The sequence below is a fragment of the Phyllostomus hastatus genome, unplaced genomic scaffold, assembly GCF_019186645.2.
Source record: "Phyllostomus hastatus isolate PE091 unplaced genomic scaffold, TTU_PhHast_1.1 phas_contig_80, whole genome shotgun sequence".
Classification (NCBI taxonomy): Eukaryota; Metazoa; Chordata; class Mammalia; order Chiroptera; family Phyllostomidae; genus Phyllostomus; species Phyllostomus hastatus.
Window position 1 is genome coordinate 37,578,508 of NW_025333960.1, and position 17,641 is coordinate 37,596,148.

General features: G+C 48.0%; 1 protein-coding gene across 3 annotated transcripts in view; it reads left to right on the plus strand.

Annotated features, from left to right (window-relative positions):
* SLC14A1 (solute carrier family 14 member 1 (Kidd blood group)) overlaps nucleotides 1-17,641 on the plus strand; it is a 44,399-nt gene that overhangs the window by 10,575 nt on the left and 16,183 nt on the right. The window contains exons 2-5 of one of the 3 annotated variants that reach the window (XM_045850433.1): nucleotides 1,468-1,703; nucleotides 8,504-8,567; nucleotides 14,088-14,242; nucleotides 15,830-16,019. In XM_045850433.1, coding sequence (XP_045706389.1) covers nucleotides 14,107-14,242; nucleotides 15,830-16,019 — 326 coding nt within the window. In that variant the 5' untranslated portion in view covers nucleotides 1,468-1,703; nucleotides 8,504-8,567; nucleotides 14,088-14,106. Of the gene's footprint in view, nucleotides 1-1,467; nucleotides 1,704-7,756; nucleotides 7,876-8,503; nucleotides 8,568-14,087; nucleotides 14,243-15,829; nucleotides 16,020-17,641 lie in introns of those variants that run through there. The other 2 variants (XM_045850431.1, XM_045850432.1) reach the window with 2 other exon arrangements.

Genomic DNA, 17,641 nt, shown 5'->3' on the forward strand with positions numbered 1-17,641 from the left:
CCCTCCTGATGAGAGTCTGCCCCCCTACCCCTGTGAATAGGACCAACCCAGACTCTGCCCTAAGGAAGCTTGCAGCCCAGTGGGTAAAACGAAATAAAGCAAGAACTCACACAATTAAAGTCATTACAAATAATAGTAAATGCCAAGAGAGCAAAGAGAAACGCCCTGAGAGAGGCCACTGACTGCAGTCCTAGCCTGCAGTGTCGCCTTCCTACAGAGAGCATCGATGGAGAGAGAATCGATGGGAAGCGCTTACCTGCCCCTGCCCCAGGGTTAGAGGGATAACAAATGGGATGGCAGGTGTCTTTGTAATTTGAAAAGGGTATTTAACACCTCTACTGCTGTAACATAGGCTATAGAAAGCACAGTTCCACACCAGGTGGTTTGCCTTTTGGGTGAGGCAGTTGTGCACTGGGGTGGGATGGGGGATCATTGCAGGGTCCTGGGTAAAAAAGCCAAGGAATCTAAGCTGGAGAACCAAGGGGTGCAAGCCAACCAGGAAATGCTTAGGGAAGATCCCCAAGACCCTGAGGTGGAGGGTCAGTCCTGGGGCCTCTGGCTAGACCATAGGAGCCCCTGCCAGCCTCCCCGGGCAGGAAGTGGCCTGCCCCTATGCATGCAAGCGTCACTTCATTTGTGTGACCTGTGACAACTTGTTGTAGTGACTGAGGGCGGTTAGGCACGCACTGAGCCTATGTGAAGCAATTAGCGCCAGATGAAGGGTGGAACCTGATGCAGTGCCTCGATGGAGTCTAATGGGGTGATGAAGCTTTGCCTAGAGCTCCGCCGTGGCCCAGCCGGGCCCAGCCTGTGACAGCGTGCTCCCTGCTGCCAGCTGGAATGCAACCATGACTCACTTGGGCTCACCATGGTGTATCCAACCAAGACACTGGAATTTGTAAACTGTCACCACTCCAGGGACTTGAATTCATCCCTTTTCACTAAGTTTCAAGGACAAGGATGCTTGGGAGTGGTGCTTTCCAAACTTGAATGTGCATGCAGACCCCCTGGGGATCTGGTTAAAATGCACATTCTGATTCTGAAGGTCTGGGTAAGGCTGAGAGTCCTCATTTCTAAACAAGTGCCCAGGCCTGTGGGTGGAGCTGGTCTGTGGACCGTACTGGGAAGACTTCAGAACATGAACCAGACTGAATGAAATAAACCTTCCCCTCTCCTTCACGGGTGAGAATGGTCAGATCCACCAGCCATTACTCACTCATCAACCATTTGTTGAGCCTAAGAACTGGGATAATGATGGCACCACTGGCAAAAATAAGGAAGTCAAAGGTAGGAACAGTTTTAGGAGGGAATAACAATAAAAGCTACCTTTGCTTGAATGCCTATCACATGCCCTCATCTTATTTAATCTTTATATTTGGCAAGGTAGGTATTAGTAACCTCCATTAATTTACTGATGGAATTAAGGCTTAGAAAGGTAAAGTAATTTTCCCCATGGTGTCATGGCAGGCTGGAACTTGAACCTGGTGTGTCAAACTCCAAACTCCATCTGATTCCACTATGAAAGACTTTCCTGCTTTGGAGGGCGAAGAGTTAGGACTAGATTCAGTCTGGTGTTTCTCAACCATGCCTGCCCATTGGAGTCGCCAAGAGGACTTCTAGAGCTCTCACAACCCTGATCAACTACATCAGGCTTTCTAGCAAAAAAGGACCATACCAGCATTTTTAGAAGCCCCCCCGCTCAAGTAAGTCCAATGTGCAGACAAGACCGAGAATTACAAGACTGAGAATTAGTCCAACTCCTCCTGCAGTCAGTGAGGCAAGTGAGAAGCTAGAGGGTAAAGTGCCCATCTTGTCGGAACTAGTGCCTCTCGATTCCCCACACTAGGGAGCGAGGCAAGGGGGACACCCGGGGTGTGGGGCCAGGCTGTGAGTCCCTCTCAGGCTTTTGGCTGCCAATTAGTGGAAGATGGGGATGGTCATAGAGAGCAGTTCTCATAACCACAAAGGGTCCTTTAAATCAGGCTGAGTTGACAAAACTGTGCAGCTGGCAGTAATGAAGCTTCCAGATGGGACGACCGTGAGGAACCTGAGCCAGCTGCCACTCCTTGGCTCCAGAGGGCATCCTCAGTTTATTTAGCACATCCATCCATACCTTGCAGCTTCTTGGCTGCTCTAATGCCGGCTCTCTCCATAGTGCTCCCTGGTGAGTAACCCCAGTGGGGGGGCGGGGGCCTGGCTGGGAGTGGCCTCAACCCATCCCATTCCACCTCTGGTGGCCGATGTCCTCGCCAAGAGCCTATAACACTTGGCCAGCCCCCTGGTCGAAAAAGCCCCCTTTGCGATGGAGACGCCAGGCCATCCCGCCTTCTCTTTACCACCTAATTATAAATGACAGCCCCTCTGCCTAGGCTTCAGGCCAGCATCCCAGTATCTTTAATGGTGAAGAAACAATCTAATAAATTGTGAATTATCCTCAAGAGAGAGTCAGGGAAACAGGGCCAGCCCCAAACCTCCTTTTTTCTCTTCTTCAACCTAGTCTGAGGAGATTTAAATGTTTCTCCTGCTACCCCTTTCCCTCTTCATCTTCATTGGGAAAAATTTTAAACACCAGCAGGACCACTGCTAGCTGAATGGCCCCTTTGTGCAAAGGCATTCTAGCACCCCTTTCCTCAAGACATTTAGTGCCCCCACAGGGGTTTTGCAATAAACCCATAACTGTCTAGGATGCTAATGGTGCCCCTTAGATGCAGTATATTTGTCCAGTGTACAACCTGCACACCCTTAGGCACTGGCTGTGGACTCCAGAGTCCTCCATAATGGGCCTTACACTGGCTTGAATTTAATTTAAAAGCTGGAGAAGAGACGATGTGTTTGTGCATCTGATTGACCTCGTTGGTGGGGGTGGAGATTCCTTCGCCCTTCTGCTGTGTGCAGGAGGAGCCCCCAGCTATTAAATAGGGCTGAATAACTGCACTTAAGAACTAAATAACTGCATTTAAGAGCTAAAAATGGAGGCACCACAGTGCCTTCTGGCATCACCCATCCCCAGGCTGCTCTGGCCAGGCACAGGCGGTGGAGGTTTGAGAGAGGTGCTTGTACTGCGTGCCTGCTTGGCTCCTCTGGCGAGGGAATGCCTGCCACAAAGCGGGAGCTCCACGTGGCTTCTGGGTCAGTGGGAGTCTGAGCTGCCATCTGGTGCCTTTCTGCCTGACTGTTCACCGAGCTAGACGTTGTGGGCTCGGAGCACACTGCAGAGAAACGTTCTGTTCCAGACTTGCGGTCTTTCCTTCTCTCTTCATGAGGGGTGAGAGGATAGAAAGAGAGGAGAATTTTTTTTTTAGCACATTCTCTTCCGTTTACAAAAGGCCTGCTTAGGATGCAGGATGCACAAGGGCCTCTGCAGCGGTCCTGGCGTGTAGACGTCCTCAGCGTGGCCCTGCCCCGTTTTGCTTGTGGTGCCCGCGGTTTGAAAAGTTAAACTGCCCGTAGCTAGATGGCCACCAGGGGTAATCCTGAAGAAACAGAGCTGGCATACTTTGAGTCAAACAACAGATATTTAGAAATATCTACAAATGTAGATATTTCCCCACTGTGTGGGGAAAAAAACACTAAAATCAAGTCATTCTTCCACATTTCTTCATTTAGTTCTAATCTCCTCCTCCATCTATTTTATGAACTTCCTCAAAATCTCTTTGGAAAGAAAGAGACGTTAGGAATAAAGAGGAATAAGAGATCCTCGCCTTGTCATCCAGAAGCTCCCAGCCCAGGTGGAACTGTGCGGTGTAATTCTTTTTTTAAATAAAAGATAATAACAACGCTGGTTGCAGGGGTGGGAGTGTGATCCCTCGCTCAGTGAGAGATGCGGGCACACGTTGTTTTAAGTTCCCAGAAGAGCGACGTGGGCAGGAGTCTGCCGGGAAATCCAAATAGAAGAGGAGCAAGGGCTAGGTGTGAAGGTGAAAACATAGGCAGGGAGAGAACTTTCTAGGACCCAGACTCCGTGGAGAAACTCAGAGAGGAGGAAAGCTCGAACACGTCCCAGGGCGACTGAGCCAGACAGAGCGGTGGAGGACGAGTCCCGGGCACCAAGAGCGCGGAGGGATACCAGGAGAAGCGGTTGGAAACACCGTAGGGCAGCAGAAAACAACAAACAATGTCAGGGATCAAACAGCAAGTGCTATTCCATAAATGATACCTGGAGGAGCTGGAGAAAGAACTGAGAAAAAGTCACTGAATTGTGCAATTAAGGCTGTTTTAAAATACCTAGGATCCCATCTATGACTCGTTACTGGGAGCCCAGTTGTCCCTCCGGTCTCCCGCTTCCGGGTTCTTTCCCGAGCCGCAGCCCTCCCTCCACCGCGGACCCTGCACCCCAGCATCTTGCAGTGGGAGAAGTCAGCGAGCCCCATCAGCCGCCTGCCTGGTTCAGGGAGGTCCCGCACAAGTAAGGCCTGCCTGAATGTGGTTGGTAGGGCAGTAATATGGGTGTAATGACTTGCGGTTTTAATTTGAAAATTTCACCTAAAATGTCATAAGGTGTGTTTGAGTGGGGTATTGTTATATTACAGAATTACATGCTTAATATTGTGTAATGAAGAGGGGCGTTATTTGTGCCAGACCCTGTACTTACCTTTCTGCTCATAACTACGCCCCTTCAGATGTGGGAGCCAGGAAGAAGCTTTTCCCCTGGTTCTAGCTGGGAGGCAGGACCCCTACCTCCCAGGAGTCCTCAAGGACAGGTCCCCCCTTACTGAGAGAGACAGACGTCGGACTGGTGGCATCTCTTTGTGCCAGGTACAGAGCTTTGAATACATCTTTGCCAACCTCATCATGAACTTAGAAAGGAAGCAAACTTACCCCACTTTATAACAAGGAATCGAAGGCTCAGACAGGGTAAGTCACATGCCTGTAGTCGGCTTAGGTAAGGGACACAGCTAGCAAGGGATGAAGCCAAAATTCAAACTCAAAGCTGTCAGACTCAGAACCCCACATGCTTCACAAGACCTTGTGAATGCTGTGTAGCAAGGTGTATTTTGTGAGCAGTGCATACAATGTAATACGGTGTGGCTTTATAGGGGCCAGGGAGAGGCCAGGAAGAAAGGGTAGAAGAGGCAGTGGTTCTGCCCAGACGACTTGAGACCCCAGTATGTACCCTCAGCCCCTGACCAGGGCCACTGAGGCAGAGGCTTCCTGGGTCCCTGTGGAGGTGGCTTCAGGACAACATCTACAAATATGCTTGAATGGTTGGTTTACGCTGGTGTCAGCCTATCAGTAACCAGTATTGTCGCTAGCACCCACGTTTCTCATAACAGTCACAAGACATCCTTCAGCAACAACCATCAGAAAACTTTGGTAAAGGTTTATTATTCGTAGAACCTGGAGAAGAATCACATGGCTCTCTTGGGGCCACACACAAGGTCTTGAGGAGAGAGAGCAAGCACGCACAAGCTGCGTGGGTCTGAGGCTCCGCTCTTATGGGGTTAAGGGTAGGGGCCGAGGGCTTCTTGGGCATTCTCTTCTCCACCTTAAGAAGAAATATAGCTATCAAAAAGGATTCCTTGTGCCCCGACTTGTGTGGCTCAGTTAGTTGAGCATTGTTCGGAAAAGTGAAAAGTCGCTGGTTCAGTTTCTTCAGGGCAGATGCCTGGGTTGCAGGTTTGGTCCCTGATTAGGGCACATACAAGAGGCAACCCATCAGTGTTTCCCTCGCTCTCTTTCTCCCTCCCTTCCCCTGTCTCTAAAATAAATAAATAAATACAATACAATACAATGTTCTTTCAGAATTCTTTGTGCTTATGGGCCCAAATTTCTAGTTGGAGTCTATCAGCCATTGTTGACAGAGGGCCTGTCACACTGGTTGCATTTCAGGGAAACCCCCACCTGGGCAGCCTGGGCAGCCTGGGCCCCTGCACTGTGCACCTGCAGGCTGAGCCAAGCCTTATAAAAGGATTCCTAAAGTCATATTCCCCCAGCGGGCTGAGACCTGCCCCGTGCCGTCACAGCTGTGCAGCTATAGCCACACATGCATCTTTACTGATCAATCAGAGCTCCGTACGACCAATCGGATACGCAGTTCTGACCAATCAGGACAATGCTGTGTGGACCAATCAAGCTGTGAAAATTTGGATTTCTCATTTGTGTAGAGTGAATTCTCAACTAATTGTGCAATTTGTATCATTATCATTATTATCATTATCATTATTATCACTGTAAGGGACTGTACCTCACCTGCATAAGGAGCGCTAATGAGATGCCTTTCATTCCTGTGCCAGACCCTCAGACTGTCCTCTTGTGACTCACCTTTCTCTTTCAGGGTAGCCTCAGGAGTCTGTTTTCTCCTTACTTCACCAGGGGAAAATGTTGGCAGGAAATATGCCAGGGCCTCAAAACTCTAATCATGAAGCTGGAACAATGGCCTCCTTCCCAGGCCCCAGACACAGACACCCTCAGCTACAGGAGGCACCTGGAGGGAGGGAGTCCCCAAGGAGACAGGGAACCCTGTGGTTTGGCGGCCATCCAGCGGGTGGAGCCAGAGAGTTGCAGCTGCTTTGCTGACCACAGACCAGGGCTTTCAGCTCATCCAGGCGGGAGGGAGGCCCAGAGGAGAGAAAGGCAGCTGATGTCTGCACAGCTTTCTGTGGGTGTTTTATAAACTCTGTGCTCACAGAGTACCCCTGAGGTAGATGCTGCCCCTCAGAACATGCCACGAAGTTGACATTTGAGGAGAATGAGGAAGAAATGGATGTCTTTACTTGAATTTTAGGCCCTCTGCTATGGGATGGTTGCCTCTAGACTTCTTTTCAAATTTATTTTTATTTAAGTATAGTTGGTATACAACCTTATATTGGTTATACTAGTTTCAGGTGTACCATATAGTGATTCAATATTTTTATACCTTATAATATGATCACCCCACTAATTCTGGCAACCATCCATCACCGTGTGAACTTATCACATGTTATTGACGATGTAGCCTCTGCATTTTTTTAAAGATTTTATTTATTTTTAAAGAGGGAAGGGAGGGAGATAGGGAGAGAGAGAGAGAGAGAGAGAGAGAAACATCAATGTGTGGTTGCTGAGGGTCATGGCCTGCAACCCAGGCATGTATCCTGACTGGGAATCGAACCTGCAACACTTTGGTTCACAGCCCGCGCTCAATCCACTGAGCTACGCCAGCCAGGGCTGCCTCTGCATTTTTAAAAGGCAGCAGAATTTGTGATGGGATTTCCACCTAAGCAGAGGGATATTCCAGGGAAACATTTGCAAAGTTTTTTCTCCTCACTGGGGAAAGAGCAGCTTGGTTTCCATAAAACACATTGTCTGCCCCTGGTCCTCCTCACCCTCGTACAGCGCCCCTCAGGGCCTCGCTGGACACGTACACCTGTGCAGAAGCTGAATCTAAGAGAAAATTCCCTCCAGGCGCAGTCACTTAGCTCCAGAGTCCATTGCATAGCAACCTGCTCCTTGGTTTTTAAAGTGACACTCTCTCGATCCTTTTCTGTTACAAACCTTCCAAAAAATATTTCAGGATGAGGGGAGGAGTTACAGGAAACAGCATGGAGAAGAAAAAGATGAATGTGAGTAGGATTATGGCCGGGCAAAGACCTTGAGATGCCAGGGAAAAGATGGCAAAGATGTTGGCACCAGATCAAGAACAGAGAGAGACACTGAGTGAGAGACAGGGGACCCGTTTCTCAGCAATGCTTTGGCACTGGTGCCTGAAGTGGGAGGAGATAGCCGCGTGCACGGATGTGCGGAGTGTAGTTCTCAGTATAAAACTCTTAGGTGCCTCCCTGCCAGCACTGCCTCCTCCAAGCACCCTCCCTGTTAGCAGAGCACAGTCGGGCTTTATCAGCCAGTGCCTTCTGCCACCAGAAAGCCAGTGCCTTCTGCCACCGGGAAGCCAGCTGGAGTGTGAGTACCCTCCTCATTTCTAGTCACTGCTAACTGTTGGCTGCTCAGGCTGCTTTTGTTTTTTGCTCTTTCTCCCTTTTCTTTCTTTTAGTGGAGAAATGTTTCCCATGGTCGGAACTGAGCATAAAGCAAAGTCAGAGTTCTGGTAGACTAGAAAACAGTTTCCCAAAGCCACGGGCTTCCTTCTGGAAGCCTGAAAGCCACGTCTGTGTTTGAGGTCTCCGAGTTCCGTGCGGAAGAGGGCTCTCAGCAAGGTGTCTCCCAGATGTGCTACATGACTCTGAGGACATCGACGCTGCATGGGAGTCTCGGGCTGTGTTCTTGAAATAATTAAGGAAAGTTGGAGACATATCCCTGTGACTCCAAAAAAAGTGGGGTACTGGCAATGGCCCTTTCCAGTCCGGTTTCATGGACCTTCCTGCATGTGCTGTCATGCTGGTGGGAAGGAACATGCTCACCCATTGGGGACTCACAGCAAAACCCTGAATTTGGCAGGTTCTTTGCAGCTGCACTTTTTAATGTGGAATTCAGACCTCAGGGCTTCTAGGAGTGGTGTGTTCCCAAGAGATAAGTATTTTAACCAGGGGGCAGGAGTGCCTTACAGCATTTTCTTTGTTTCTGTTCACAGCCCTAAAGAAAACTGAGCACCTCCCAACATTTAATATCAAAAACTACCTAAAATAAAGATTATTGTAAGTACCAAATAAATGTCAAAGTCGAACGTCTGTTTAATATGGTTGAATGTTTAAATTCTTTTTTCTATATCCATATCCACAACCTGGACTATTTTTTAAAGTCACATGAGTGTGCCTCGTCTCACTGTACTTTGCTGTATCATGCTTTGTGTAAATTGTGGGGTGGTCTCTTCTTTCACGAATGGAAGGTAAGGCCCTCTACTAGAAAATAGACCGTGCCTCACCAAAGGCTCAGATCATGATTAGCAATGTTTTAGCACTAAATTATTTTTAAGTAAGGTATGTAGGTTGTGTTTTTAGGCACAAGACTATTGCACACTTAACAGACTACAGTGCAGTGTAAACATAACTTTTATATGCACTGGGAAAGCAAAAACATTTGTGTGGCTTCCTTTATTGAGGTAGTTTATTACAGTGCTTTGGAACAGAACCTGCAGTGTCTCCAAGTTCTGCCTGTACTTGAGACACAGAAAATTGAAGATTTTCAGGTCTCTCCAGTTGGACACATTTCTAGTATATGCTGACAGCGGAGGGAGTTCTAGTGTGCGTGATAACATAGGAAATGTGGGTTGGATGGAAATGTTGAGACTGCCTTCTGTCAGAATGATGAGCACTGTTTTGTTTCACTAGTGATCAAGGCTTTCTGACCCTTGCTAGCAAGCAGCTTACAGAATATTCTCGGGATGTTAGGTTCAGCACACACAGGCCTTGTTGTGGATGTGTCAGCATTACAGGAGAACGGGGCTGCTGTGAGGCCCAGGGAGGTGTTTGTTGGCCAGAACAGTCACCGGGTCTGGCAGGGGCACAGGGTGAAACTGGGGGTGCCCGAGTCCTTTGTGGCTGTTCAGCCCCCAGCACAGGGTCCTTCCAACCAAGGCAGCCATGGAGACAGGCTGCGTCTACTACTTCTCTGCACCGGAGTGCCCACTGCAGGCTGTCCTCAGAAACTCTTCCTCCCTGTCTGCCAACCTCGGGTGGTGTTAATGTGCCCCAGACCTGAAGACGCAGAACCGCCGAGGCTCACCTGTTCCATAAGGCTGACTGTGCTGAGTGAGCTTGGGTGGTCCCCACTGGGAACCTCCATGTTCTCTCCAATAAAATGAAGGTTTCAGCACTCACTCTCTAAAGTCACACCTCGCTCTCAAGTCTTCCCATCTCTGGGCTCTAAGAAAAGATTGATTTTGAGTTCAAAGGACATGATTCTCCAAGATGCGCGTGACTGTGGTGGTGGGTGCGAGGCAGGAACCTGCAGGGGCTGCAGGGCTAAACACGCACATGGACGAAAGGCGGCAGTTCCTGCTTCTCTCTTTCTCTCCTTTTTTCTTTCTTTCTTACTTTTTTAACCATCCATGAGAGTCTTACCATTGGGCTTCTTAATGTTGCTCTTTCTCAAACAAAAATATACGTAATGTAACCCAGAGACACATCAGTTCTGAACGTAACTAATCGGATCGTTTCACCACAGATGGACAACACAGGCACACGATTTCTTTCTAAGCCGTGGCAGTGATATTTGCCACAATTGTAGATTGTTCTGAATCACTCTAGTACAGTGTGAATTCTCAGGTTTGAAACTGAGCCAATAGAAGAAAGTACAAGTTAAATAAAATGGGGAGAAAAAAAGAAATACCACACATACCACTTTTAACGTTTTCTGGAACTACTGGAGGAAAAATGATATCCTTGGATGCAACAGAAGTTTTTTTTTTAAAAAAAGAAAACATAAAAAGCTGCCACCATTGTTGAATTCAACCAATAATTGTTTGTCATTAACAAGACGATGACCAGCATTTAACAATTGTTATTCAGATCCGAGGGGGGAAATGCCACTTGGCATTCTCTTAGACCAGGCCTTTGCTGCGCATTAAGTGTAGCTAGTACATTATTACAGAAAACAGAGTTCATGCTCAGCCTTATTACTTTGTAAAGCACCAAGACTGAGGACGTTGTTGCTTTGGCCTTGGTCCCTGGACGGAGCCCCAACAGTTTGCCCTGAAGCGTTTCAGGGCCAAAGCCCGCCCCTTCCACTGGAACAGGCTGCAGGGCTGCCAGACTCCCAGTAGTGGGAAGACGCACGCAGCACGAGATCTGTGTGCTGGTCTCTAGGCAGGATGGTTTGCTACCATTTTTGTTTTGTTGTGCTGTGTTGTAAACAAAGTAAAACAAACATTCGGTGTCTGTAGTCAGCCCCTTGTCTCTTTGCTGCTGGAGCTCTTGGCTGATGGAGAAGTCCTCCCTCTCCGATAGAGGCCTGGGTCTGGGGCCACATCCCCTCTCCTCAGGAACCCACCCGTGAGCTCCCGCCTCCCTCCACCTGACAGTTCACCTGCTCCTCAGAGCCAGGGCGCACCTCCTGCTGATTCATGTATTTTTTGCCCTTTGTCACGTATGGAGAGTGTGGAGAGAAAGGAGGATGAATGGACAGGCTTTCACTGGCGGCGCTGATGACGCCCCCCCTGTTCCTCCTTGGAGGGTCCCTTTTGGAAATAAAGCCGGTGAAGCAACACGCCGAGGCTTCTCCCGGCTAACGCTGGCCCTGGTTCGCGGGCAGCCAGAACAGGTATGCTTCCTGCATGCAGCTTCTTCTGCCTCTGGGAACCTCAGCACCTGCGCTCCTGTGTCTTTCCTGAACAGAGCCTGGGAAGCGGGGTCCTCCTGCACTGCTGAGCAGCGCGGCGGGGTGGACCGGATGCGCGCGGGGCTTGGTCCAGCGACTCACACGGTGTTTCTCATGGTTCGGATGCTGGGCCGTGGAGTGCAGCGCTTTGATACCCGCAGAAAAGCTTGGGGAAAGTAGTCTGGGTTTTGTTTATTTGTGGGTTTGTTTTCTTTTTACCTTATCCCGCTTCTATTTTATTAGTTTTTTTTTTCCTTTTCGTTTTCTTGTCCTGCCTTTTTTAGTTGAAATTTAATGGCCTATTTAGTTGAATATGAGAAGTTTGCGCATCATAGGTGGTCCCTGCTGTACTGCCTGCCATTGTCTTTCCAAGTACCATGTGTGGGTTCTTAAAGTGCCTGAAAGAAATGCACAGTCTAGTGTGATAAAATTTTAGGAGGAACTACAGCCTTTGAGTTACTATTTCTCATAACCGGTACAAAGGCCGGAGCTCTGGAGCAAGCAGTCAGGGTTTGCAGGGCATCCAGGAGCCTTTCGTAGTTCAGAATAAATGGTTCTCAAGGGCACGGAATCAGCAGCCACTGCCTGCTCCGCACAGGAGGAGACCCCACCACCCATCCCAACACCTGGCTCCTTCCCTAAAGAAGGCAATACGCCTTCTGTCCAGCGGACTGTGGACTGAGACCAAAACTTCATCTTTATTTAACTTCGGGTGGCTCTGCGGGGAACTCAGACCGTTCAGGTTCTCAGTCACGTCTGGCCAGTGGCAGTGTCGAGTTTCCTGTCTGTATCTTAAAAATCTCTGAGGCCATGGTGAATTTAAACCCTCTACAATAAATAAATATGGGCTGGAAATTTTGAAAGCATGAATGTGTTCACCCTGGAATAACCCATATATACCTAATTGTTCCTGCACCTGATGGAAAATGCCCCTTCAGTGTTTCCATTCCACGCTGCCACTGTAGATCCTGATCTGCTCACACAGAGAAACTCAAGGCTGTTGGAGGGGAGCTTTCGGTGGCTGCCTGGGTGGGGGGAGCCTGATGCCTCTGATAAGCTGGCGTAGCTGCTGAAGACAGTCACAGTAGCTGGGGAAGGGGCTGCCCAACCAGTGTCTTCACTGATGCCATTTAAAGAGGGAAATATCTGAAAATAACTGATAGCCATCACTCAGATTATGAAATAAAAAACAGCTTTTCATAATTGCATAGTAACTCAGTTTAGCAGGTTTAACTCTGGGGCCAGTGACCTCCATAGAGACTTAGTTTTGGAACCTGACCTCCAGCAGTTTTCAGTTTGAGTTTCTTAGTGCAAAAGGCTCATTGGAAATCTCACAAATGCATGAATCTAGCACCATTTTGGCAAGCCAAAATGAGCTGAATCTAGAATGTGTTCCATAAATACCTTCTACTTTGTGTAATGATTAATGGTTCACCATTGTTTGAAAGCAGATGGTTAATTGGGCAGTGGACTAATACAATTAAAGTACAATTGTTGCTTAGTAAAAAATACCAGTTACCTACATTGATTTCCATACCAGACCTAAAAGAAGACAAAGCCAGAGTCAGGTTTGAAGGGGGAAAAAGGCATCACTCTTCTGTCTGTTAGTAGCTATTTGCTGGCTATGGTAAATGATGATGGGGCCAGAGAAAGCTATGAGAGCGAACCCCTTCCTCACTGCCTGGCTCCAGGTAGGTGAGCGGGTTTGTCCACATGGGCTTTGTTATTTCCGTGGCCACGTCCTGTGTGCCTGTGACTTCAGCATTCCAGTTTGGCCTTTTGGGGGCTGATGGTGTTGGTGTTCACCTACTTATTCACACTTACCTGGCTGGGCTCTGGGCTTCTCTTGCACACTCAAGGTGGTTTTGCCATTGTCTCCTCCCTTCGCCTACCTCTGGGATTCCATCACTGGTTTTCTTTTGTGTCCACCATCGACACCGTGAAACAGTTCTGTGTTGGGGCTTCCCTGTTACACACTAACCGTGAGAAGAATCTCATAGTGAACACAAGTCATGGTTATGTTGTTAGTATTTTCCTGAAGCACGTTTACTATAATTAAGGCCCCGTACATCCTTATATTATACAATTCTTAGATTTCAGCTCTTGGATTTTCCACCACTTGGTCCACTTCCACCTTACTCATTTTCTGTACCTTTGTGTAGTGTTATTCTTACTTATTTTAAAACATTTGAAGAACTAATTCCCAAAATAATGATTATCTGAGGCAGTTACCTGATGTGAGGACACACTCAAATATTCTTTGAATTTGGAGAATGTGTGTGAAGGGGTTTCTTAGGCAGTGTCAACATGCGCAAACTGTTTTTAAAGTTTTTCTTCCCTTCAAACTTGTAAAAATGAAAACTTTTTTTTCATAGAATTAAATTTTAATTTTAAAAGGCTGTTCGTCTCAGACAGTACCTCATTGGTCTGCACTAGTCAGCACCACTTGGTAATCTAATGGCTGGCTCCTTTGATTGACAGCGAGAAGCTTAACATGTGGTGTTAGCTCTTTCTCTGTGTTATGTGACTCATTCTGTTGAAAGTAACTGTTTCCCAGCCTTTCCCACTAGGCTGAGTGAGATCTTTGAGTCAGGATATAGGTGCTCAATAAATGTTTGTCGAATTAGAAACTGCACCTTATGAACATAAAAACCAGAGCCTTCTCCTGGCAGCATCAAAGACAGTAATGACAAAAGTAGGATGGAGTTGGGGTTTGAGCAATAATGTCCATATGATGATATTTCAAGAGGAAAATGGTGCTTTCTTAGCATCATGGGGTGTCATGGTGCAGATGAAGTGCCTTTAAACTCACCCCCTGTGGCTCCCGTGACCAGGCCCAATGCTGGACGGTTGGGAGCATTCTGCACCAGGGTGTTTATGAGCTCTCTTCTTTCCTTGAGGGGCCAGGGGAAGAGATCCATGGAGGTGGGCCCTGCTATGGTTAAAGAGGACCGTGGAGAAAACCAGATTTCACCATGTCGGGGGAGGAGGTGCTTTCCCAAGGCACTTGGCTATGTCACCGGTGACATGAAAGAATTTGCCAACTGGCTTAAAGGTATGTATGCTTCTATGCCTTGGAGAGACACGAGAAGTGGCTTTGGGAGAAATTGACTGATGCTTCTGCAACCGAGCAAACAAGGGCCCGTTCACATGATGCCTTGGTGCATGACCCAACAATCAGCGTTGAGAGAAACAAGTTTTTATTTGCCAGATCCCACTGAGAACACTTAGGCTCAGAGCCCTGTTCTTCCCCAAGATCTAGCACTTCCCTTGCTTCCCAAAAGGACAAAAGCCAAGGCCAAGCCCAATCGTCCCCCGTATCCTTATCTGTGCGTAAGCCGCCTGTGCAAACAGTCTTGCGGCAGCTCTGTCCTTCAGGATGTGGGGCACGTTGTCATCAGCCTCCGTGTTATAGTCCAGGAGAGCATGTGCCATGCTGCACTGGAGCGTGATGGGGTCCAGGAAAGGCACACGTCCCAGGGGTCCAGGTAGAGTCCAGGTCTGCGAGGCAGCAGGTCAGTATCTTGCAAGGCAGGGTCCTTGCTAGCCTCTGAGTCAGCTACCGTGGGCCGATCAGAGCAGCAGCATGCAGTTCTCTCCCCTATGGCCCCAGGCCCATGGCCGGGTCCTGACTGCAGACTGCCTGGCTGCTGCGTCATGGCTCTTTCTCCTCTACACTCACTCTGCCCCCATGGCTCCTCTCTCACTTCTGGCAGCCTGGCTCAATCTCTCACATGGCTGCCCTCTTCACCGCAGACCAGCACAGTGGCTACCTCCTCTCTCAGCTTGAGGGCAGGCCGGCCTCTTCTCTCTGCCCACCCTTAGTTTAAATCCTGACTCAGAGCTTCCTGTGTGGCCTCATCTCCAGCCCCGCCTACCATGAGCTACATTTGCTGGTTTCCTGTATCATTTACATTCTCTTAGCTGCCACCTTCAGTCGGGTCAAGTGTAACTCAGTGACCTAGGGAACCCCCTCCCTGGCTATGTCACAAGCCAGGATACATTCTGAAAGTCAGTACACATCTTTTGCCCCAGGACAGTAACACACCTATTAGCAGGCATCAGCTTGCCATTGTTATGAAAAGTATCTTAACTGCTGGGGAACTCACTCTATAGCAGGGTTCTTTCGCTTTGCACCCCGTTTCGGTTCTTCTACTCATATTTTTAGTTACATTCACCTAACTTTCCATCTCTTTCCATGTTTTACTTTTTTTTATCTCCAAAATTGCAAGCCTCTTCAAACATTTTTTTTTTTATGGAGATAGTGGTCAGGGCCAGGGTCCTGCTCACATCAGAGGAAGGCAACTGGCTCCACTTTATAGTTTCAGTACCTAACATCTGAAATCTTACTACTGGTGATTTATCCCTTTGGCTTCCAAGTGTGTGTCTCCAAGCACAGTAAGGAAGTGCATTGGATGCTTCCTGGGGCTGAGGTTCTAGTAGGGGCAGTGTGGGCTGAGCACAAAGAAACTGGATGCTTTTAGGGATCTGGGTGCCACTGAAGGGGAAAGTGTTCAAAGGATACCAGAAATGGGGTTTGCCTTTATCAGAGGGGATTTTGAGGATTCTGCTCCAGAGGGCCCTAAACTTGGGAAGAGACGCCCGGCTGCTTTCTCAGCTCTGCCCACCTCATCTCTCACAGACAAACCCCTGGTGCTCCAGTTCATCGACTGGGTCCTTCGGGGCCTGTCCCAAGTGGTGTTCGTCAGCAACCCCATCAGCGGGATCCTGATTCTGGTCGGACTCCTGGTCCAGAACCCCTGGTGGGCTCTCACGGGCTTTGTAGGAACAGTGGTCTCCACCCTGACAGCGCTGGTGCTCAGCCAGGACAGGTAGGTGCACCCGTCCAGCTGTTTTTCTCACTTCTGAGGACACAGGAGCCAACCGGTGACTTTGGGAAGCCCTAATAGAGCCCCACCCTTCCAAGGAGAGACAACCTTTATTCCACAGAACTTCTTCTGTTTGCTCTTCCTGGAAGGTACGGGTATCATTTATTCATGGTACCTGAATATGTAGCTAGTCTGAACAATGCCAGATTCTCATAGCTGTACATGGTAACCAGAACTAGGCTACAAGTAGATCCCAGGGAGAGATTCTAAAGGGATCTTCTTTAATAATTGATGAATTATTTATCATCAGCATTTTGTTTTGTTTGAGCAAAAATGCATGAGTTCATGAAAAGTCTTATTGGCTTAATAATCCCCTTTATACCTTGATTCCACGGTTTGTTCAGGAAATCTATCCTGCTCAGCTTTTGAAGAGATGAGTAACCACAAATTCCGAGTGAGCAAGCTCTGACTGAAGTCGTGTTAGGATATCTTCTGAACTCTGTGCTGGGTTAGAGATAGCATCTACTTTCTGAATAGATCTGTCAAGTGGCCAAAATGCTTTATGGTATTTTAAATAGTAATAAATATAAGGAATTTGTGCAATTTGAAAATATATTAATACATGGTAACCTTGATGAGCAGTCTCAGTCTCATCTTACAGTAAAACTACCGAATTCAGGGTGATTGAAATGTTAGAAGAAGTGATAAGCTGACTCCCACCTGGTGTATAGAACGCTCCTGGCTAACCAGTTCCTTCAGGGAGGCTGCCAGTCTTCCAGGTGTTCAAGGTCAATGCATAATCCCCAGTGGATTGTCATTACACAACTAAGCTCTTGTAACTCTTCCTGTGAATTGTCTGAGATGCTTGGGGAGAGAGTCAGCAAATGTTCCACTTTTGCATCAGGTCAGAGGAGCCTGATTTGTTCTCTGTAGAGGGTGATTGGCATCTCAGGTTGAACCGTGTTCTGGTGTGTTCCAAGAAATGGCTTTTCCACATTGGACGTGTTGTTCAGGATTGCGCCACATCAAATATTCCTTCATTGCTTTGCTCCAGTGAAAGCTGACCCATTTTTTTAAATTAGGTATATTTTAGAAGATCAGCCATATTCACACATGCTAGTCTATAAAATGCTTTTCTTTTCCTTGGTCCTAGAAGGAGCTCATTAAAACAGCGATCCTCTGCTTTTAGTGAAAGCACATCTTCTTGTTGCTTTAACCATGGTGTTCCACACCTGTAGACATTGCCATTACATTTGTTGACCAAACTCAAGCATTAATTCGGAAAGCCAGTTGATAAAAGTCTTTGCATAATGCTCTCCACTGTCATCATGTTTAGTCTCAGTTTCCGGAGGGCATTATCACTTCCTGAGTTAAACCGATTCAAGTTGCATCACCTCCCACATGGCCTGCAGGATTATTAAATGCAGTCGAAGGACTTTTGAACAGGGAGTCCTTCTTCTAATGCTGTCACTCAGAGTGACATCATCTTGCTGACGCACTGGTGCCTCCGGCTCCACTTAAAAATAAGCTGAGAAGGCGCTCTCGTGCCGTCCTCTACCACTGGCTGCATCGCCTATCCATCGGGCCCTGCCTGATCACACCTGTGGCCCTATTCGACCTTCAAT